At 41.0% G+C, this 23,165-nt stretch overlaps 1 protein-coding gene across 18 annotated transcripts in view; it reads left to right on the forward strand.

The window, feature by feature from the left end:
• Window positions 1-23,165, forward strand: part of LOC145352784 (gephyrin) — a 462,622-nt gene that overhangs the window by 272,307 nt on the left and 167,150 nt on the right. For all 18 annotated transcript variants that reach the window (XM_080203106.1, XM_080203117.1, XM_080203118.1 and 15 more), the window contains exon 4: window positions 15,457-15,549. In XM_080203106.1, the coding sequence (XP_080059232.1) occupies window positions 15,457-15,549 (93 nt within the window). The remainder of the gene's footprint in view (window positions 1-15,456; window positions 15,550-23,165) is intronic.

Genomic DNA, 23,165 nt, shown 5'->3' on the forward strand with positions numbered 1-23,165 from the left:
TTTTTTGTTTACCTATTCATGGGACGTGGGCGTTGCTGGCTAGGCCAGTATTTATTGCCCATCCCTAATTGCCCCTGAGAAAGTGGTGGTGAAGAATGAGGGGAGATCTTACAGAAATGTATAAGATTATGAAGAGAAGAGATAAGACAGAAGCAGGAAAGTTGTTTCCACTGGCTGGTGAAACAAGAACTAGGGGGCACAGCCTCAAAATAAAGGGGAGCAGATTTAGGACTGAGTTGAGGAGGAACTTTTTCACACAAAGGGTTGTGAATCTGTGGAATTCCCTGCCCAGTGAAGTAGTTGAAGCTGCCTCATTGAATGTTTTAAGGCAAAGATAGATACATTTTTGAACAGTAAAGAAGCAGGCGGGTAAGTGGAGCTGAGTCTACAAAAAGATCAGCCATGATCTCATTGAATGGTGGAGCAGGCTCGAGGAGCCAAATGGCCTACTCCTGCTCCTAGTTCTTATGTCCTGAACTGCTGTGGGTACACACACAGCTGCTGTTAAGAAAGGAGTGCCAAGATTTTGACCCACTGACAGTGAACAGGCAGCAATATAGTTTCAAGTCAGGAGGGTAAGTGACTTGGAGGGGCATTTTCCAGTGGTGATGTTCCTATACATTTGCTGTCTTGTCCTTCTAGATGGTAGAAGTCACGGGTTTGAAAGTTGCTGCTGAAGGAGCCTTGGTGAGTTGCTACAGTGCATCTTGTAGGTGTTACAACCTATTGCCACTGCGCATTGGTGGTGGATGGAGTGAATGATGAGATGGTCGATGGTGTGCCATTGAAGCAGGGCTGCTTTGTCCTGGATGGTGTTGAGCTTCTTGAGTGTTATGGAAGCTGCTCTCATCCAGGCAAGAGGAGAATATTCCACCACATTCCTGACTTGTGCCTTGTAGATAGTGGGCAGGCTTTGGGGAGTCAGGAGGTGAGTTACTCACCACAGGATTTATAGCAGTTCTTGTTACCTATTATCTGTCCATTAATTGCCCATTTATCTTGTCATAACAAGCATAAGTATACCTTTTAACACATAATAATGGTTCATAACCAATCCATTGCTACTACATTGAAAAGTAATAATTGCGACTGTGAAGCATCATTTTTCATATTGGAAATTTTCTGAAAAGATTTTGTTTAAATTATTTTTTTCCTTGCTTTTCCTTTCTCACCCTCTTTTCTTAATCCAATCTTTGTTTCCCTCCTTTTATTTATCTTTCTGTCTCTGATTTGACATTGAATTTGTCCAATCTAATTCACCCTCCTTCTCTGTTTTTATTTCCCAATCCTTCAGTCTAATTGGATAAGGGGGAATACCATTGATTTCTCTCAATTCCCCTGTTCTTGGCTCGCACTTTACCCAACTGTGGACAAGATTGTTTTGAGTTCCAAGGTGTGGGGGTAAGACTTACACCGGAATTTTACTACCTTGCCCATCACAGGAATCGGAGCGGGTGAGGGGTGGACAATGAAAAGGTCCGTTGACCTTGGGCGGGCTTTTACAGATTCAGGACAAGTGAGGCCGTAAAATCCCACTCTTGGTGTCAGACGTCCCGTTACAGGATATTCTGATTTATTACTTATCTTCTCGGGTCTACATACTTTAGAGGGAAGCCTTCCGGATCCTCCCAAGTAGCAAGGTTTGTTTGATCTAGACACTCGAACATCAATTTTGCCTCAAGTAGTTGACAGCATATGTGCAAGCATGCCATTTACTCCTTCAACATCAGACTGAATCTGATCCAAGAGTAAATCTTAAATAAAATCTGATGAAGAGTCTAACCTCACAGGGTGGAATTGTCTCAACCTACCCGCGGTGCTCCTGGTGTGCTTCTTCCTGTATAGAACCATGCTGCTGGACCCATGGATTCTCCTGTGACATCAAAAGGAACCAATATTGCACCTGGGGTTGGGGAGTATAGTGATCTCCTTTCCCTGATTCCACACACTAATGTCTAACTGCACAGGACTATGCTGCAGGACTTATGCACCTATTGCAACAAAGATCCAAAGCTCTAATGGGGTAGGGTGCAAGGTGAGAGTGGGGACTGTGGCCTGACGAAGACAAGGGGGGACAATGTGCAAGAAGGGCTGTACAAGAGTGCAGGTGATCTGAGGCTTCACAGTGATATGCAGGGGAACAAGTGGGCAGATGAAGAAGGTGAACATTGGAAGGCAGCAGGAAGACAAGGGAACGTAAGCTGGATCTCAACAAGGCTGCAATGAAATGCTCACAAGCAAGGGGGTAAAAGGATACCACATTGTTTACTGGAAGGGCATGGACAAAGCTAGGTCCAAGTGGGACATGCGCACCTCGCAGCTAATGGCCTGGGGGAGGGGAGAGTCGAATTGAAGAATAGTCTTCTTGAGGCTGCTAACCTTTTTCCTCAGGGCTGCTGATACCCTGAATGGTCTGGTGAAGAGTCGGTTTGACTGGTATTTAAATATGGTGCCGGGACCTTTGAACCTGCCAGCTGATGACAAGAGGACGAATCAGCTGCCGGCTCACAAGGTGACTCAGAAGGGAACTCACCTATGCCTAATTAGTGTAGCCCCAAGCATAGAATTGGGCGCAGAATCCCACCATTTCAGTCAGCGGGATAGGCGTCAGCGGACACACCTGCCCTCGCTTTTATTCTCAGTGTGGGAGAATTCCATCCATTGTGTTATCCCTGGTTTGATATACTGAGAAATGACTGATCAGTTTCCCCACAAATGCTCCAGCAGTGCTCATAGACTGAATGGTTGAAATTTCTTTTGCAGAGTTTTTTTTCAGAACAGCAGCTCTGTGGATAAATCTGTGAAGTTGTTTGACATTTACTTACATATTTTTGCTAAAATTAGCAAGCCAGAAATTTCACCTCTCATCCCGGTAACATTCCACACTGCGGGAAGCCTGCGTCATGATGATTGAGGCGCCAAAGTTCAGAATTATTTGTGCTTGTTCTGAGATTCTGTGAAAAAAATCCCTTTATATTGCTGCAAAAGGAAGTTAAAACTGTATTTTTAAAAAAATTAATTTGCCCTTGTTCTTTTTGGAAAATACTGAAATGTGTTGTTCTCCAATTATAAATGGCATTATTTCATGGCAATGTTTATGTAAAATTCTACCTGTTTAAACCTCACCTGGATGCTTTTTTTTATTCATTCATGGACATGGGTGTCGTTGGCTGGCCAGTATTTATTGCCCATCCCTAGTTGCCGGAGGGCAGTTGAGAGTCAACAGTTTCCTCCCTGTGCTATCACATGTAGGCCAGACAGGCAAGGACGGCAGATTTCCTTCCCTAAAGGACATTCGTGAACCAGATGGATTTTACAGACATTTGACAGTGGTTTCATGATCATTAATAGATTCTTAATTCCAGATTTTTTTATTGAATTCAATTTCCACCACCTGCTGTTGATAGGATTCAAACCCGGGCCTCCAGAAGATTAACTAAGTTTCCGGATTAATAGTCTAGTGATAGCTCACTAGGCCACTGCTCCTCTTGGTCCTCTTCCTGGCAGGTGCATGAAAGCAGAAAGATGCAGTGCCCACTCTGAAGTTTTCCACTCAGTCCCTAATTCTACATTGTGCCACTTTGTTGGGAGTTATGGATTTCAGTGTGCAGTTGGCCACCTTAAACTGCACAGGATATGTCACTGAGGAAGATGGCAAGTCCATTACAAGTGCTGTTCTGGGCTCAAGGACTGACGGAACAACCTTTTACCAAAGGTGCACTGCTACGTGTAAAGTGGTGCACTCTATTGCATTTCCTGACTCAATTAATTTACGCACTGGAATACATGATACAAGTTTCCAATTAAATCTACTGGCCTCATCATCAATGTTAGCAAGGTTTGAATATAGCTGTGTCTCCATTTCGATTTGATTTGATTTATTATTGTCTCACGTATTGGGATACAGTGAAAAGTATTGTTTCTTGCGTGCTATACAGACTAGGCATATTGTTCATGAAGTACATGGGGGAGAAAGAAAAGAGAGGGTGCAGCATATGGTATTGCAATTACAGATAGGGTGAAAAGAAAGCTCAGCTTAATAAAAGCAAATTACTGTGGATGCTGGAATCTGAAACCAAAACAGAAGATGCTGGAAAATCTCAGCAGGTCTGGCAGCACTCGTAAGGAGGGAAAAGAACTGACAGTTCAAATCCAGAACAGCTTAATAAACGATAGAGACATTCAAAAGTGTGATAGCAGCAGGGAGGAAGCTGTTCTTGAATCTGTTGATACATGTTTTCAACTTTTGTACCTTTTTCCTGACGGAAGAAGGTGGAAGAGAGTATATCCGGAGTATGTGGGATCCTTGATTATGCTAGCTGTTTTATTTGAGGCAGCGGGAAGTATAGACAGAGTCAATGGATGGGAGGCTGGTTTGCACAATGGACTGAGCTACATTCACAACCCTTTGTAGTACCTTGCAGTTTTCACAGCTTGCGGATATATCACAGCTTGGTATGGCAGGAGCCATTCAAAGCTGCGATGTATCTAGAATGGAATGCTTTCTATGGTGCATCTGTAAAAATTGGTGAGAGTCCTAGCTGACATGCCAAATTTTATTCCTTAAAATGCTTAATTTTAAGGGATTCAATAGTAAATTTCCTATCTGTTTTTTCCCACTTTCTCCTTTCCCCCTCTACCTCTGCACCCTCACGCTGAGACTCTGCTTCCTTGTCTCAGGAGCTTTGACAAGTGCAAAATCACATTTGCTAAATCAAAGACAAAATTTCAGTATTTTCTCCCATATTTTAGCCATTCCTTTGCCTTTTCCTCTGCGCGTCTTTATTAATCTTCTACCTGTTTCACCATCTCTCTCTCTTTCACTGCGTTTCTCTTATTCTCCCTCTTTCTCAGCATTTTGCTGTCTTTGCCCATGTTGTGATGTTTCTCTTTGTTTGTTTCTGATTACTCCTGGCAGCTTTCAGCCTGGCTGTCTGCTGCTTTGTTTTCTGTAGCGATCTGCGATTGCTGACTGTTCATCGGGGAGCTCTCCCAGTTCCATACCTCCTGAGCAGCTGATCTATCTGTGTGTCACAGGAGCTGTCAGGCTCCAGTGCTTCGAACTCCCCGCTGACCAACACATTGTATAATCTCCCTCTCTGTGTTCAGCTAGGCTCCAAGCAGCTGATCACCGTGCACTTAGGAATTTGGCAAGATGGAAACGCTTGAACATCCTCCAACTGCAAAATTTGTGGGTGCTTCAAGCCAGCTGGGCTGCAGGGTGCTTTCCCAGCACCGAGTTCTCCCACCAGTAGGAACCGTCATCTAAATATTCCTGAAATGAAGTTCAAATCGCCATGGTGATTATTGCCTGTGTTCTCTGGGCTGTGTGCTTAGAAGCTATGTCACACAGTCAGGGGATGTGTTACATTTTTCTTAAATTACGACAGGAAAACATAGATTTGAATTTTATATTTTTACAAACAACAGCTCCTAAAACCCTTTTCCTGTGACCGCTTTTGCGATCTCCAAAATTGAAAGGCCAATTCTTTTATGTTTCAGTGAACCCAGAACTGCAAAGCATCAGGATCTTACAGTGGTTACAAAATAAATGGCTTACAAGCTGAACGGTTCAGTAATTTATGGAAACACATTTTATTTACAGCAGGGCTTTCTAAAGTTCATTTAAAGGCCACAGCTTCTTTATTTGTATTCAGATTCCTCATGGTAAGCAAGACAACCGCGCTCAGTGGAAGTCAATAATTAACTGCTTGTCCTCCTACAAATTACAGCTTTTCACTGATGCACCATTTAGAAATGTTCAGTATTATCACTCACTTCTTTTACCCTCACACAATTTCGAGCTCCGATAAATAAGAATACCAGAATCTTTCCAGAACTGTTGCCCTAGTCCTCTTAATATTACACAGCCTTTGGTTGTGATGACAAAACAAAAAATGCTTTTCCTACTTTTGCTTTTAATGAGGTATTGATCCTGAAAGTGCAACTTGCTGTGATTTTTTTTTAAATAGTTACAGCCATTTGCACAGTGAAATGAAAGCAAGATAATGAAAGTTATTTCTGTCGCAGCGCTCTGCACCTCACCTGAAAAGTCTCTGTTGTGGGAGAACATTAAAGATTTAGCTTTCATAGAATCCCTAAAGTGTAGAAGGAGGTCACTCGGCCCATCGGGCTTGCACTGACAACAATCCCACCAACACCCTCATGCTTCTGCCTTTATTTACTCTCCATGCTGTGAGCGCCCTAAGTACAATGGAAGCAGTTTGGACTTTACCAAAATTCCCACACACAAAACACCTCTGTCCAGCTAACAATATATTTACCTCCCTTACACAAAAATACAACATTAAACTCACTTAAAAATATACTTTATTGCTAATATTTACCAAAATGAATGTAAATCCTTAAAAAACTACTTTTCTTTCATCAACAAATACCAAAATCATCTTTTGGCACAGAGAAATGAAGGAAGGTACATTTGAAGATTTGTGAAAAGGAATTGTTCTTTCTCAACAACTGTACTAATGGAAAACCAAGGGGATTCCTTACAAACTAAGAATTTATTATTTGACAGTTTTTTTTTGCATTGGCTGTTGCAGCTGAATATTTTGTGTTTGTTTTCATCTCCCTTGACTATAATCAACTTAGACCATAAGATATAGGAGTAGTATTAGACCATTCAGCCCATCAAGTCTGCTCTGCCATTCAACCCCATTTTCCCATCTTTTCCACATAACCTTTGATCCCCAACCTTTATACCATATAATTGGGGCACCTGAGTCTGCAGATTCTCTCCATGACTGCATAGGTTTCCTCTGGGTGCAATCCATGGAGCCTCATGGGAACCTCTGTACATTACACTAGCCAAGATGTAATAGCCAATATAACACAAGCAGTTAGCAAAGCTTTATATCACTACCTCTCTTGGAGTGAACCCAAACACCTAAGTTTGCGAATCTGGAGGATGGTACAACACGATATTTCGGAAATCATTTTAGACATTGGATTAGATTCTGATGCAAAAGATGCTATAGATTGTGTAGAGCTAAGTAATGTATTCTTCACTGAATTAATTTCATCCTAAGAAAATACAAGCAAGTTCATATAGTTTGTCAAAAGTCTGTCCGCCTTTCTCTGTAGTCTAAATTGGAGGATATATAGAGCCTTCCACTAGTTAAGACAAATGTAGAAACATTGGAAACTGACAAATATGAAGTGGAATTCTTCAATTTCATCCATGGTCACCAAAATTATTTTGTTACTTTTGTTAAATGTTCCCATTTTTTAAGTGCATTGGCCATGCTAAATTTTCCCTCAGTGTACCCAAACAGGCGCCAGAGTGTGGCGACTAAAGGATTTTCAGAGTAATTTCATTGCAGTGTCAATGTAAGCCTACTTGTGACACTAATAAATAAACTTTAAACTTTAAAAAAAGTGAGATATTAATTTCACCGAGGCTACATTCATTTCCAGTAAGAACGGAGAATTTGGTATTCCAGCCAAAACTCCATTCCCTTTCAGCAGCACTGGAGAATCCCAGCCACGAATGTGGATGGAGATTCTTGATGATGTTCTCCTCTGTCTAGTTTTTTGTTTGATTATAGTCATGAAAAGACACTCTGAAAGTTCTGTAAGTTATCCTTCCAACCTTTCTACAAGCAGACAAGGTCATTGCGGGTGACAAAGGCCATTTGGCCCATCTGAGTTCATCCTCTCAAAGAGCTCCGAAAGACTCAAGATTCTAGCATCCAATCATTTTTCAAATGACCTCAACGTATTCGCTTCCTCTACCCTCCCTACGTCTTCCCTACATTGGTTCCCTTTCACATCTGAAATTTACCGTTAATGATAAAATGCTTTCTTATTGACCATAACGTGCCAGAACAACTGGCTTTTGAAATCTTCCCATTAGTTGGAAGTATAATCATGGCAAGTAGAAACTCAAGGTGAGTGTGTGGTGTTGTCGGATATACTCAACATATATTTAAGAAATAATGTATTAATGCCTTGTTGAACGAACGGTGCCTGGGAAATTCATGTTGGTTATGTAATATTTCTGATTATCACCAACTGTGGAGTTTCTTGTTTACACAAGCCAGGACTTTATTATAGTTGCTGCAAGCAATGTTATTAGTGTTATATTTCAAATCGAGAGGGATAATATAAATTATTTGAGATGGAAGAAAAGTAGATTCATTAAAGTAAAAACATAAAATAAAATTGGACTAACTAAATGTTACTTTTTGGATGGATTGACACAGCAGTGTAGCAGTCATCCTGCTGATTAATTGTATGGGAAAAATGATCCTGTTCTGGCTTTCATATGTGTCTGTTAATGGACTTTCCACAAAGATAATCGTGCCTTTATTGAATATTCCAGTGCAAACAAATGTACCAGACTTATTTTGTTATTTCTGTTAAATGTTCCCATTGTTTTAGAAATAGGATCTCATGTCTGGATTACCTCCGGGTGTTCCAGTTTCTTCCCACGGTCCAAAAGATGTGCTCGTTAGGTGCATTGGCTATGCTAAGTTCTCCATCAGTGTACCCAAACAGGCGCCGGAGTGTGGCGATTAGGGGATTTTCACAGTAACTTCATTGCAATGTTAATGTAAGCCTACTTGTGACTAATAAATAAATAAACTTTAAAAGAAGTGAGACATTAATTTCGCTGAGGCCAAGTTGATTTCCAAGTGAACGCACTCTGCTCCAAACATTTTGGTACATTACAATCCAACTAAGATGTTTAGAATGATTTTTTAATTCATTCATGAGAAATGGGCATCCCTGGTTGGCCAGCATTTATTGCCCAACCCTATTTGTCCACATTGTGTAGCTCTGGAGTCACATGTAGGCCAGACTGGGTGAGAATGGCAGATTTCCTTCCCTAAAGAACATTAATGAACCAGATGGGTTTTTCTAACAATCGACAATGGTTTCATGGTCATCAGTAGATCCTTAATTCAGATATTTTTTACTGAATTCAAATCTACCGTGGCGGGACTCGAACCTGGGTCCCCAGAACATTAGCTGAGTTTCCGGATTAATTAATATTCTAATGATAATACCACTAGGCCATTGCCTGCCCTAAAATGCGGTGAAGTTATGATTCAGTGCAATGAGGAATTTGCCCGCGACTGTGATTACAATTTACTCTTGTCAGATCAATACTTTCAGAAACTCTTGCAATGTGTTGACTCACTTCCAATTTTTTTTCAAAATCTAACTGAACACTTAATGCTGCCATGTTCAGTTAGATGTTTAATAATCTCTCGACATTCATTAGTATTTCTGATTGGGTGGTATTCTTTTTGTTGCAGACCTAGGACATTTTATGTCATATTCATGGGTAAATTCATCACTCCCACATTACTGGTTGAAGCATCCGATCTATGCTGTTGCAGCCCTATATGGACCACACTATTTGGTTAAGGGTAGTGCATGAAGCTTCTATCTTGTACTACTTGGACCGAAACAACTAGGCTGGGTAACAAATGAGCTAAGAGAAAATGTTAGACGTGTTGTAAATCACAAAGAATAGCACAACTATGGACCGTTTTAACCATAGAGTTATTTTCTAAGAATAATGCTAATCAACATAGGGTCCAGTATTAAACCAAAACGCTTGATTATTTGTTACTCATAAAAGGTACTTGGCACATGTCAGGTTAGAATGTTTCTAACTTTTAACTTCTCATGTCTGTGAACATTTATGTGATTCAGGTTTGTATAGCACTGGGATTAGTTATAGTGTTGCGAAATAAAGATCTGGGTTTTGGAGTTGTACCAATGGAGAAACTGTGTTTGCCATCATTACCCTGTGAAACTGACAGCAGATTCTAATCTCCACACATGACGCAGCTAAAGTGTGGAAATGCAAAAGTTGCTATTAGTGATTCATTGCCTGTTCTATTGAAGTCCCAACACCCTTCGTTATTTTTAGAAATCACTGAATTGACGAGAATCCCCTTTTTTATGTTGTAATTTGAGTGTTTCAAAAATTCCCAAAGTGTTAAATCTTGTTAATGAATGTAATTGGGTTTTTAATAGTGTATTAAACCAAATCTATAGCTGAACAACCTCTTGTATCTGAAAATTATTTCTAGATGGGTGGCACAGTGACACAATAGTTAGCGCTCATGCCTCACAGCAGCAGAGACCTGGGTTCGATTCTGGCCTTGGGTGATGATTTGTGTGGAGTTTGCACATTCTCCCCAGGTCTGCGTGGGTTTCCCCCAGGTGCTCAAGTTTCCTCCCACAGTCCAAAAATGTGCTGGTTAGGTAAGTTGGCTGTGCTATATCTATGTAAACAGAGAAAATAGGAGTAAGGAAAGACCTTCGCACCTGCTTGCCATTCATTATGATCATGACTGATCATCCAACTCAGTAGCCTAATCCCGCCTTCTCCCCATATCCTTTGATCCTCTTCACCTCAAGTGCCATCGCTATAAAATTACCCCTTAGTGCCTAATGGATGTGCTGGTTAAATGAATTGGCCATGATCAATGAATCAATGTCCAGAGATAGGGTGGGCGAGTGGGCCTAGGTAATGTGCTCTTTCGGGGGCTGGTACAGACTCAATGGGCTGAATGGCCTCCTACCGTACTATAGCTATTCTGTGATATTTGTGTAATGCCAGATTTTTCCCACTATCTTAAAAACATGTTATTAATGTTAAAAAATATATTTCCATGTTTGTTTTTTAATGTTTCAACTTCTAATGTACAGATCTCAATCTTTATTTCAATCTCTCTAAAATGATTAAATAATGCATTTTGCTACCTTATTTGCTGTTTGTGAGAAGTTTGCAATGTGATTGGCTGCTCATCCTGCTTGATAACATCACTGCTGCAGGATGCCAAGAAATGGACTTGACTTGCAGCCAATTAACATTCGGAGAAATGAAACCCGCATCACAGAGATTGGTACATCTTTGCTGACCGGTTAGCTTGAGGTCAGCAGTAAGCACCATCACTTGGCTGCAGACTGAGGCATCTGAGATCATTGTGGAGTTTCTTCAAAACTAACCAACTTAAAGTTGCAAACCAAAAACTAAACCAGATGCAATCTCTTAAATTTCTTCCATGTCACCCTTGCTGGAAATAGATTTGAACAGGAACCTTCTTGCACAGAGATGATGTTTTCCAAAGCACATAGCATGGACAGTAAATATCTCACCACAATAAGAAGAAATTAGATTTGAACAATTTACATTCTGTGGAATTCAGTTTTGTAACATTTAGCTCCATAGCATATGCTTCCATTATTTAGCGATCGTATTCAGAGAATGGTTGGAGTGTAGAATGGACTGCCTGCTGTGATAGTGGAGTCAGACACTTTAGGAACTTTCAAGCGGTTATTGGATAGTCACATGGAGCACACCAGAATGATACGGAGTAGGATAGCTTGAACTTGGTTTCGGACAAAGCTCAGCACAACATTGAGGGTCGACGGGCCTGTGCTATGCTATACTGTTCTATGTTCTATGCGTGGCTTTTCATACAGAATTATTAATAGGAATTCTATTTTTTCTTTTATTTACATTCTTAACACTTTAGATTGTACTTGAATTTATGTATGTAGAAGTAGAGGGGTAGAGAATACACGTGAAATCTCCACAAGTGGACAGACTGATAATCTATAAGTGATGGTGTCATGAGTAATTAGTAGTTACAGCTAGGTTGTATCTTCCTGTGTAATGTTGATAGTTTACATTTGCTAAGTGATTACATCTGACATAAATCATTTTCAGTTGGAACCTATATTGATTTGCAGTGTTCTGGTGATAACAAATTCAGGAGTAGTATTCCATCTGATCCACCCATCCACTTTCCAACTTCCCACCATAGTTTCTCTCACCACCACTTGCTCTTTTTTCTCCGTTCTGCTTAGAGGAACAAGTCCTTCACCTGATTTTACTTTTGCCATCCTTAACTTGAAACTGTACACTCTTGTTTTTCTTGCTTTGTACACAGCAGAAAACTTCATCTGGGTTTAAATTCAAACCCGGCCCAAGCCTGGATATTGTCCAGATCTTGTATTTGAACATGGACTGCTTCAGTATCTGAGGAGTCATGAATGAACATTGAGCAATCATCGGCGAACTTCCCCACTTCTGACCTTATGATGAAGGGAAAGTCATTGATGAAGCAGCTGAAGATGGTTGGGCCTAGGACACTATCCTGAGGGATTCCTGCAGAGATGTCACCATATGTGATCACTTTCAAACATTTAATCTCCATACATCACTGCCCTAGTAGCAATGGATGGAGAGCAACTTCTGACAAGAGAGGTGCATTTGAGCTGAATTTATATATACCACAAGATGGAATCTGGGTCTGTACTCAATAGACTTTATGGAATATGGAAGGATGAAGGGGGAATCTCATTGAAACTTACAGAATATTGAAAGGCCTGGATAGAATGGGCATGGAGAAGATGTTTCCATTAGTGAGAGAGAGATGAGGGACCGAGGGCACAGACTCAGAGTAAAGGGATAACCCTTTAGAACCAAGGTGAGGAGGAATTTCGTCAGCTGGAGAAAGGTAAATCTGTGGAATTCATTGCCACAGAGGGCTGTGGAGGCCAGGTCATTGAGTGCATTTAAGACAAATAGATAGGTTCTTAATTGGTAAGAGGAAATGGCGGGAGAATGGGGTTGAGAAACATATCAGCCATGATCAAATGGCCAAGCAGACTTAATGGGCCAAATGGTCCATTTAAGACAGAGATAGATAGTTTCTTAATTGGTAAGGGAATCAAAGGTTAAAGGGAAAAGGTGGAAGTATGAGGTGAAGAAACATATCAGCCATGATCGAATGGCAGAGCAGACGCGATGGGCTGAATGGCCCATTTAAGACAGAGATAGATAGTTTCTTAATTGGTAAGGGAATCAAAGGTTAAAGGGAAAAGGTGGAAGTATGAGGTGAAGAAACATATCAGCCATGATCGAATGGCAGAGCAGACGCGATGGGCTGAATGGCCCAAATCTGCTCCTACATCTTATGGTCTTATGAAATCATATTTGGGTTCAGTTGGTTAAGTCCGGAGTGAGGGAAGATGCCATGAATTCATGGAACGAAATTACTTTAAGGTTTCAATGGTGATTTATCACTGCTGAATAAATAACTCCTTCAAACACCAATCTGGAAGCGCTGATGAACCCTGGAATTAATTTTTAACATACACGGGACCAGATCTTGAGCAACAACAAGCTGGCAAAGGAATGGAGTGGAACATTGCATGGTGCAGTTTGCTTGATTGATGTTGAGGTTACGCAGCAGTAGCTGTCTGTGTCTGACAAAAGTATCAGACTGGTGATTAAATGCAAGTGACTACTGTGGTGCTGCAGAAGTTGCGCTCATCCTGGTCACCTGTTTACATCACCAAAGTGGATCAATCATGGGAAAAGGGCCTTTGTCATTCCTTCCATTGCTCTTAATGGCTGTGAATAGGATAAAGCCCACAAGCAAGAAATATTATCATTTATTTTTCTCTTTGTACTGACAGGCAGAGCAACAAAAATTGTGCTTTTCCTTTTCATGTGCTGTTTCAATTTTTGGGGTTAAAGCAATCATTGTGCTTAGATGTATGAATGTCTAGTGTCGTCATAGATCTGAAAAATAACAAAGGACATGACTAGAAATAGCAAATTACATGCCAATCTTTTTTGCAGCATCTGGTAACATTTGACTTGATTTTTGATTTGGTTTATTACATACAGTGAAAAGTATTGTTTCTTGTGCGCTATACAGACAAAGCATACTCTTCATAGAGAAGGAAACGAGAGAGTGCAGAGTGTAGTGTTGCAGTCATAGCGGGGGTGCAGAGAAAGATCAACTTAATGCAAAATAAGTCCATTCAAAAGTCTGATGGCAGCAGGGAAGAAGCCGTTCTTGAGTCGATTGGACCTCAGACTTTTGCATCTTTTTCCCGACAGAAGAAGGTGGACGAGAGAATGTCCGGGGTGCTTGGGGTCCTTAATTATGTTGGCTGCCTTGCAGAGGCAGTGGGAAGTGTAGACAGAGCCAATGGTTAGGAGGCTGGTTTGCGTGATGGATTGGGCTACATTCATGATCTTTTGTAGTTTCTTATGGTCTTGAGCAGAGCAGGAGCCATACCAAGCTGTGATACAACCAGAAAGAATGCTTTCTATGGTGCATCTGTAAAAGTTGGTGAGAGTCATTGCTGACGTGCCAAATTTCCTTCGTCTTCTGAGAAAGTAGAGGCATTGATAAACCTTGAAAGCTACAATCTCATTCGCCTCGCCACCGTGCCAGCGAGAACAGAGAATTTGACGCTCAGTCAAAAACGTTATGATTGCATGGCAACTGGGATGACATGTACCAGCGACGGGACGGGAGAATCCCAGCCGCGGGCGAGCTCTGAGAATTCTGGCCGATGTTTAACCAACCCCATTTGGATAGCAATTCTTTTATCTTATCCCAGTGATCAGGAATTGAGACAGTTAATATTTAATTTGGATTTGAAGCATTATAATGATAATTGTTAAAGTACCTACAGAAATTGTGATGAATGATACAGCTTCAAGTTCACCTTTTTAAAAAAAACTGCTGACTTTATTTACTGTCCGTACAGTTTTAGCCACCAAAAGCAAAATACTGTTTTTTTTTAAGCACCTTATCTCAAAATAAATCACATTTCTATTCATAAAAGCTCTTCAGCCAATAGTTTTTTTTATTCTTCATGGGATGTGGGCGTTGCTGGCTAGACCAGCATTTGTTGTTGATCTCTAATTTCCCTCAAACTGAGTGGCTGGCTTGTTAAGAGTGAACCATGTTGCCCTGGGCCTAGAGTCACATGGAGGCCAGACTAGGTAAGGATGGCAGATTTCCTTCCCCAAAGGACATTAATGAACAATATGGGTTTTTGTGATAGTTTCATGGTAACCATTACTGGGACTAGTTTTATGTTCCAGATTTATTAATCAGATTTAAATTCTGCCAATGATATGAATTCATATACCCAGCGCATTAACCTGGCCCTTGAGATTGCTGGCCCAGTGACATTACCACTGCACCACCATCTTCCCCCCAGCTATAAGTGGGGGAAAAGAAAGCGAAACAAGTCCACAATATTTGCACTTTACCATTCGCTACACCTCGGCTCTAGATTTTCAGAGTGTGGAAATCTGAAGCTCTGGTTAGTATGGTACAGCACTGTGAGTGTGTGGGCCTTTACCTGAGGGTGACAATAGATGGAATAAACATGTGCAACTCTCAGTTGCATTTCTCTACAGTGACTGATGAGAGGAGAATGTTGTTTGCCTTCCATGCGCTGTGTTCAAACTTAATTTCACGAAGGTTCCTGACCCTGTATGAGCTTCTTGTGTGTGTGTGTGTGTGTGCATGCGTGTGCATGTGCGTGTGTGTGTGTGTATGTTTATGTATGTACACAGGATGAACTTATTTGTGCTTTTGTGTTCAGATTTTATTCCTGATGCATTAACTTGCATTATTGTGTGTTCTGTTCCAGGAGACACTCATAGAATGGTGCGACGATAAAGAATTGAATCTTATTTTAACGACTGGGGGTACTGGGTTTGCCCCAAGAGATGTAACTCCAGAGGTGAGTGTCTTAGAAGAGATATGCCAAGTAAAACCACTTGCCAAAGTTGATGATTGTTGTGAGCCTCTTTCATTAGTGTAACACAGCAAAGCAGCAGTTTTCATGTATTTTCTCGGTCGTGTTGACACGTCACAAACATGTGGACAACATGGGTTCATCGAGACCAGTCAGCATGGATTTCTTAAAGGCAGATCATACTTGACTAACTTTGTGCAATTCTTCATGCAAGTTACAATAGCAGTAAATAAAGGAAATATTGTATATATGTTTTAAACCAGTTTTCAGAAATGCATTTATTAAGGCATCACATAAGAAACCAATGGTGATGGTACATGGAATTAAGAGATGGTAAGAGAGAGATGATTGGAGGGCGTATTCTCACAAAGGAAAGGTGATTCAAAGGGACCTACCTTGGGCAGGCTCTACCTATGTAACAGTTACATGTTATTAAAAATCTGTGCATGCCATGCATGGTTTTTCTTCATAACCCTAACCTTCTGTTTTTAATAATGCTATCATGTCATACAATGTAAGGTTACTATGTGAACATTTATGAGTAGAAAACCCTGTCTGTCCTTTATTCTGCAGTTGCATAATTGCCACCGCTGGTGTGCTGTGGCCTGCTTTGCCCCGACTTCTTTGTTTTTAATGCTAAAATTTCTATTTTTTACTGCCCTTCAGTTTTTAGTTTCTCTCCGGGTGATTTTTGCTGTTTAATACAGACATACTTCGGCTCTGCCTTACTCCTAGCTCGCAGTGTCGTTTTTCAGCTCTTCGCTTGCCACCATCTTTTCCTCCTGTTTACTGACCCCTGACCTGCCTGACCTCACTCTCCTCCTCTGTAATTTATTATCAGGCTAAGGACTGCAGCCCATTTTTTTGCACTCTTTGGGCAAGATTTTCCAGCCGCGCTGGCCCCAAGACCGGAATATCCCGCCCATGGCCAATGGACCTTTGCCCACTACAGTTCATGTGGCGGGTGGAGAACGGGAAAATTCTGTCCTTGATCTCCAAGTTACATCTTCTCTAAGGACATTTCCGATCCTCTGCCTTGCCCCCAACCCCTGTCTTTTTGAACTTTATCAGTAAACCCCTAACTTCCACAATTTCATTGTTAAATGTCTTGTTTACGTATTTCTTATCACCCACAGTCTGTCTAAATTTTGACCTCGATTCTTCCAAATTTTCTCTCAGATTCTTTACAAATGCATCCTTCTCTGTTTTCCTACAATCCTCGGATTAACCCGATTGGATTTTTTTTTCTCTTTCCCAACTGCTTTCCTGAACAGAATGTTTTTGTTTATGAATAACCATTTTGACAAAACCCGAATTTCTTTAAAACACCCTCCGCTCAACGTACCAAAACCAATAATTAACATGAGTACCAATGTCATGTGCACATTTAACATTACATAAGAGCATAAGAACTAGGAGCAGGAGTAGGCAGTCTGGCCTCTCGAGCCTGCTCCGCCATTCAATAAGATCATGGCTGATCTTTTCGTGGACTCAGCTCCACTTACCCACCCACTCACCCTTAATTCCTTTACTGTTCAAAAATTTATCTGTCTTTGCTTTAAAAACATTCAGTGAGGCAGCCTCAACTGCTTCACTGGGCTGGGAATTCCACAGATTCACAACCTTTTGGGTGAAGAAGTTCCTCTTCAACTCAGTTCTAAATTTTGAGGCCATGCCCCCAATTACCCAATTGCAACACTCTGCAAATGCTAAAAAAATTTAAAATAACAACAGAAATCACTTGTATTACTCAGAAAACCTGACGGTGGCAAGAGAAACCAAGCTAACATTTCAGACCAATGACCTTTCATCAGTTGTGATAAGTGTTTTCATGATGTTCTGTTTTTCTTTAATGCTAACCCCTTGTACCTTTGTTCCATGACTTCAGATATCAAATTAAGGGTTCAGTTGGCCTTTTTATGCTTTATTTGCTTACACTGCCAAGTTTAATGACCTGTGTAACTGCATACTCGGGGTCCCACTGTCACTCTACACCATTTAAAGTATTGCTGAAAAGAGAGAAATGTTGCTGAAGCTTTTCATCCTACACTCATTGGGATACACAAGAGAATGCCAAATTTCAAACTATCACAACTTGCAGGAGAAAAGGGTGCTGATTGGTTGGCAAGTTGACTCTTACTTGCCAAGATGTATCCATGGATAAAATAACATACAGCAATAGATTAATCATGTCCCTGGGTAATTCAAAAAATGTGCAAAGCTTGAACATATTCTTTTTATTTTTGTATGAATATATGTTGCTTCGAGTAAGCTTAAATGAGTCATGTTATGAGCTTGACTGATTATTTCAAATTAGTTGTTGGTGCAGCTTGTAATGCACTCAGGATTACCAGAAAGTGCTCCCAATCGCAACTAACATCTGATCTTTGAGTTACTCTAGAGCTTGGGGAGCTTATTGTTCCCCTTTGCTGTCTCCATGGCAGCAACTTAGGCAATCGGAGTCGACTTGCCAACCAGTCAGTACTCTTTTCTCCTGTAGTATAAATCGTTGTGATAGTTAAAGATTTGGTATTCTTGCATTTGTCCAAAGTGCAAGACTGATGACTTCAGCAACTTGTGTCTCTTTGTGGCAATATGGAAGTTCTGTACTACCAAGCAACTGTTGAAAATCTCATTATAGACAGTCTTGGCATTGGAATTGAGGGAATTTCCCTTGATACCGACTTGATGTTATGTCAGATGAATTGTGATTAATGCTGTGCAAGACTATGGAAGGAAATGGAGCAGTCAAAAGGGTGGAGGAAGATAGAAGAAGGGAAGGAAGAACAGGGAAACATGGTTACAGTTGACTCGGATTCCAAGTTGCTGTGGGAACATGCATTTTTCCATGCATGTTGCAGTCTGGAGCTATGGATAGCCATGATCAAGGCTCCAACTTTCTTTCCATCACATAGCTGATCAGGAATCTGTCCCATCCTTGCCACCCGCCATTGGCGTGTGTGAGAAGGATTTACAGGTTGTCATTCAGTTTGTTTGGCGGCATTATGAACACACCTTCCATCAAGCCGCGGAGTGAGGCCAGAACCCAAATCTTGTGGCTTTGTGGCAGAAGCACTATCCATTGCATCACTAAGCCTCCACAGGGAAAGATAGTTTAGATGATGGAGTATGCAAATCAGTCAGTAGTAGTGTGCTCATTTGCATTATCCAATTTTAAGTTTTAAATTTTAACCATAAATTCGATAATCACATTATACAGTTTTGTAGTTTTATGTTACGGGTCTATATTACAATCCACAGGGGGCTACAAAATAGTTTGAAAGTACAAGATTCTCCAAGGCAGTCGAGGTTTGTCACTGTACTTTTTTTTACAAGATGTCCGTCTTGAAGATAACACAAAATATCCTGCCATACCACCATGCTGCCCCATTGCAGTATGTAATGGAGCTTTTTCAATGTTTGACAAACAAATGCAGCCCATTTCCTTACTAAACATTTTTTTAAATATTTTAACCGCTTAACCTTTGAGTTGAAGCATAATAATTTCTTCTTAATAGGTCAGATGATTATATTTGTCATTTTTCTTTTCAGTCAATACTGTTTATTCATGGAGAAGCTCATTATAAGATAGAGGAGCAGAATCAGACCATTCGGCCCATCGAGTCTGCTCCATTATGTATGTAACTAGACATATAGACAGCAAGGACAGTGGTGGCACATTGGTTCAATCCACTTGCATGAGAGTTCTCTGTCAATGTATCATCAGTTAAATTGTTACGGTTAAGAGAATGGGTGATGGGTATTAAGTAGCTTTGAGCACATATAAATAGGCCATAGCTGGGACACTGGGTTGAGTGGAAGGGAAGCTCTGAGACTGAACAAATCGATAAACTCTCTCAGTAAAGAAAAGCTGTGTGCCTCGATTTTGGCTTCACCAACTGGTTTAAATCATGTTAATGTTTCCCAGCCTGGATTTATTATTGAGGCAAGAAGCCAGAAACAAAACATTTAATCATCTTGGGGAGTTAAAAGAGAAGAGACAGTACTTTGGTGGCTCCTGTGACTTTCCTTATGACAGGTTCAGAATGGAGTTGTCAAAGGCTTAATAAATAGGCAGTGTAAACTGAAGTCTAAGTTTCTTCCCAGATTTCTCTTAAAACCATAACTTGTAAGACTATTCACAATCGCCGAGAGAATTAACCCCGTAGATGAACTTCCAAAAGGCCTTTTTAAGTCTTGATTAAGTTGGTGACCCACCGATGGCATAATGGTAGTCATTAACCCAAATTAAACCATAAACTGGATCCCATTCTATTGGCAATGGAATTAATGGAGCAAGAAAAATGAAGATGTCTGATTAAATCTGTTATCTGAAACAGACTTTTGATTAGCATTGATTTAGAGTTCCTCTGTCACAGGGGTGTTTTTATTTTTTATATCGATCATTTCATTTGTAGCCTTAATAAGAAATCTTCCCAGTGGTTGGCCTCAAGTTCATAAGGATTTTAATACGACACTGGAAAAGATAACTCTCTATTAGCAAACAGGGAATGAAGTAACCTGACCTTTCTCATCGTTCTCATGAAGAACAGCACTTCACAGCACTGCAACAAATTAGTAACTTCAGCCAATTACCACCTTTGATTGTGTACCTACATGAGTAGGTAATCATTTTAATCTTTGAGACATTTAATGTTCTTAACAACTGATTAATGCATAGTGCTTCATTTTAGAGCCTGGTAATTCCAGTTGCAATCTCTCAGTACTTTTAGCAGTGTGTTGTGAGTTCTTTTTGAGCACCCCAACCTTTTGGAGAAGAATATTCCACCTCAGCTTTTTGTTATAATGCAAACATCATTCTTTTACAGTGCTAAACAATCAACTGAATCATATTTAGTAGCACATGCAGTCTGCGATTTGTTGCAAAAGACTGTACGCAATATTAATTTGCTGGAGAATTGTGCTTGATACCGGGAGGGGGGAGATCAGTTTAGTTCAGTTAGCTGGATGGCTGGTTCGTGATGTGGAGAGACACCAACAGCACAGGTTCGATTCCCATACCGGCTGAGGTTATTCATGCCTTCTCAACCTTGCCTCTCACCTGAGTTGTGGTGACTCCCAGGTTAAATGACCACAGTCAGCTCTCTCTCAAAAGGAGAGAGCAGTATATAATCCTCTGCGACTGTGGCAACATTTACATTTCACTCGATACCAGATAATTGTTAAAGTCTGTTTATTTGGGGAAATCCCTGATATCTGCTCACCTATATCCAACTTTAAACAGGGAATCTCTCTCAAGTCAGGAACGTGATGGAATACTCCCCACTTACCTGGATGGGTGCAGCTCCAACAACACTCAGGAAGCTTGACACCATCCAAGACAAAACATCCACTCCCTCCACCACCAACACTCCATAGCTGCAGTGTGTACTATCTACAAGATGCACTGCAGCAATTCACCAAAGATCCTTAGCATCTTCCAAATCCACGTCCACTTCCATCTAGAAGGATAACCCCATGGGAACATCACCTGCAAGTTCCCCTCCAGGCTAGTCACCACCCTGACTTGGAAATATATCGCCGTTCCTTCACTGTCGCTGGGTCAAAATCCTGGAATTCCCTACTTAATGGCATTCTGGGTCAATTCACAGCACATAGACTGCAGCGTTTAGAGAAGGCAGCTCACCACCACCTTCTCAAAGGCAATAAGGGATGGGCAATAAATGCTGACCAGCTAGCAACACCCAGGTTCCATGATTGAATAAAAAAAATCTATGGAATCAAACCCATGAACCTATAAACAGCAGCATTCCTGAACAGCTTGATAAGGATATGGGGATAAGGCAGGAATGTTGAGTTGAGGTAGAAGATCAGCCAAGATGTGATTGAATAGCTGGCCAAGCTTGAGGGCCAGTGCTACCTACTACTGCTCCTATTCCTTACTTCCTTAGCACACTCTACGAGGGATGTCAGTTCCTTAGGGAGAGTGTAGAAGAGATTTGCTTGAGTGGTACCAAAGATGTGGAAGTTAAGTTTTAAGTTTTATTTATTTATTGGTGTCACAAGTAGGCTTACATTAACATTGCAATGAAGTTACTGTGAAAATCCCCTAGTCACCACACTCCGGCGCCCGTTCGAGTACACTACAGGAGAAATTAATGTGCACTTAACCAGCACGTCTTTCGGACTGTGGGGGGAAACCGGAGCACCTGGACGAAACCCACACAGACATGGGGAGAACGTGCAGCCTCCACAGAGACAATGACCCAAACAGGAATCGAACCTGGGTCCTCGGTGCTGTGAGTCATCAGTGCTAACCATTGGTTATGAAAGGGATTAGTAAATCTAGGGATTGTTCTCCTCAGAAGGAAATCAGCTTTAGTAGAAAAGTGATTTTGGGGAAGTTGATGGGATTGATGATGGATAAGTCTCCAGGTCATGATAATCTTCACCACAGAATACTTAAGGAAGTGGTAGATCCATTGGTGGTTATTTTCCAAAAAACTCTGGACTGGTTCCTATAGACTGGTGGGTAAATAATGTAAGCCCGCTATTCAAAAAGGGCAGTAGAGAGAAAATGGGGAACTATAGACCAGTGAAGCCTAACGTCGGTACTGGGGAAATTGCTGGAGTCCATTATCAAGGATTTCATATAATCAAAGTCAGCATGGATTTACAAGAGGGAAATCATGCTTCACAGATCTATTGGAAATCTTTGAGGATGTAGCTAGTAGAGTTGACCGAGGAGAACCACGAGATATGGTTTATTTAGACATTCAGGGGGCTTTCGACAAGGTCTGACATAGCAGACCACTATGTAAAATTAAAGCACATGGCATTGCAGGTAATGCCTTGAGATGGATAGAAAGCTGGTTAGCAGAAGAGTTGGCAGTCAGTGACCAGTGGAGTTCTGCAGGCTAGAACCCCAATTGGGGCATTAAGTTTAAAAATTGGCAAGTCATGTTGCAGCTTTACGGAACCTTAGTTAGGCCACATTTAGAACTGTCATATGTAGAGAGGCTAAGTTAGGATTATATTCTCTGGAGTTTAGAAGAGTGAGAGGGGATCTTAAATAAAGTAATAAAATTCTAACAGGGTTAGACAGGATAGACTCAGAAACAATGTTCCCGATGGTGGGGGAGTCCAGAACTAGGGGTCATAATTCGAGGATAAGGGGTAAACCTTTTAGGACTGAGATGAGGAGAAATGTCTTTACCCAGAGAGTGGCAGATGTGTGGAATTCTCTACCCAGAATGTAATTCGGACCAAAATGTTGTCTGATTTCAAGAAGAAATTAGATATCGCTCTAGGGGCTAAAGGGATATGGGGAGAAGTGGGGCTCAGAATATTGAGTTTGATGATCAGCCATGGTGATAATAAATGGGGGAGCAGGCTCAAAAGTTTGAATGGCCTACTCCTGCTTCTTGTTTCTATGTAGAAGAGTGGAAAGAGGAGAGGATTTATTAGAAATGATCAAAATCATGATGGGCTTTGGTACTGAAAATGAGGAATAACTGTATCCAGTGGTAGAACCATTGACAGTCAGAGGATGTGGATTGAACATAATTGGCTAAAGAACTGAAGGTGAGATGAGAACTGCTTTGGCACAGTGGATTGCTATGGTCTTAAATCCACTGCCC

The sequence above is a fragment of the Carcharhinus amblyrhynchos genome, chromosome 14 (assembly GCF_965287045.1).
Source record: "Carcharhinus amblyrhynchos chromosome 14, sCarAmb.v2.hapA, whole genome shotgun sequence".
Lineage (NCBI taxonomy): Eukaryota > Metazoa > Chordata > Chondrichthyes > Carcharhiniformes > Carcharhinidae > Carcharhinus > Carcharhinus amblyrhynchos.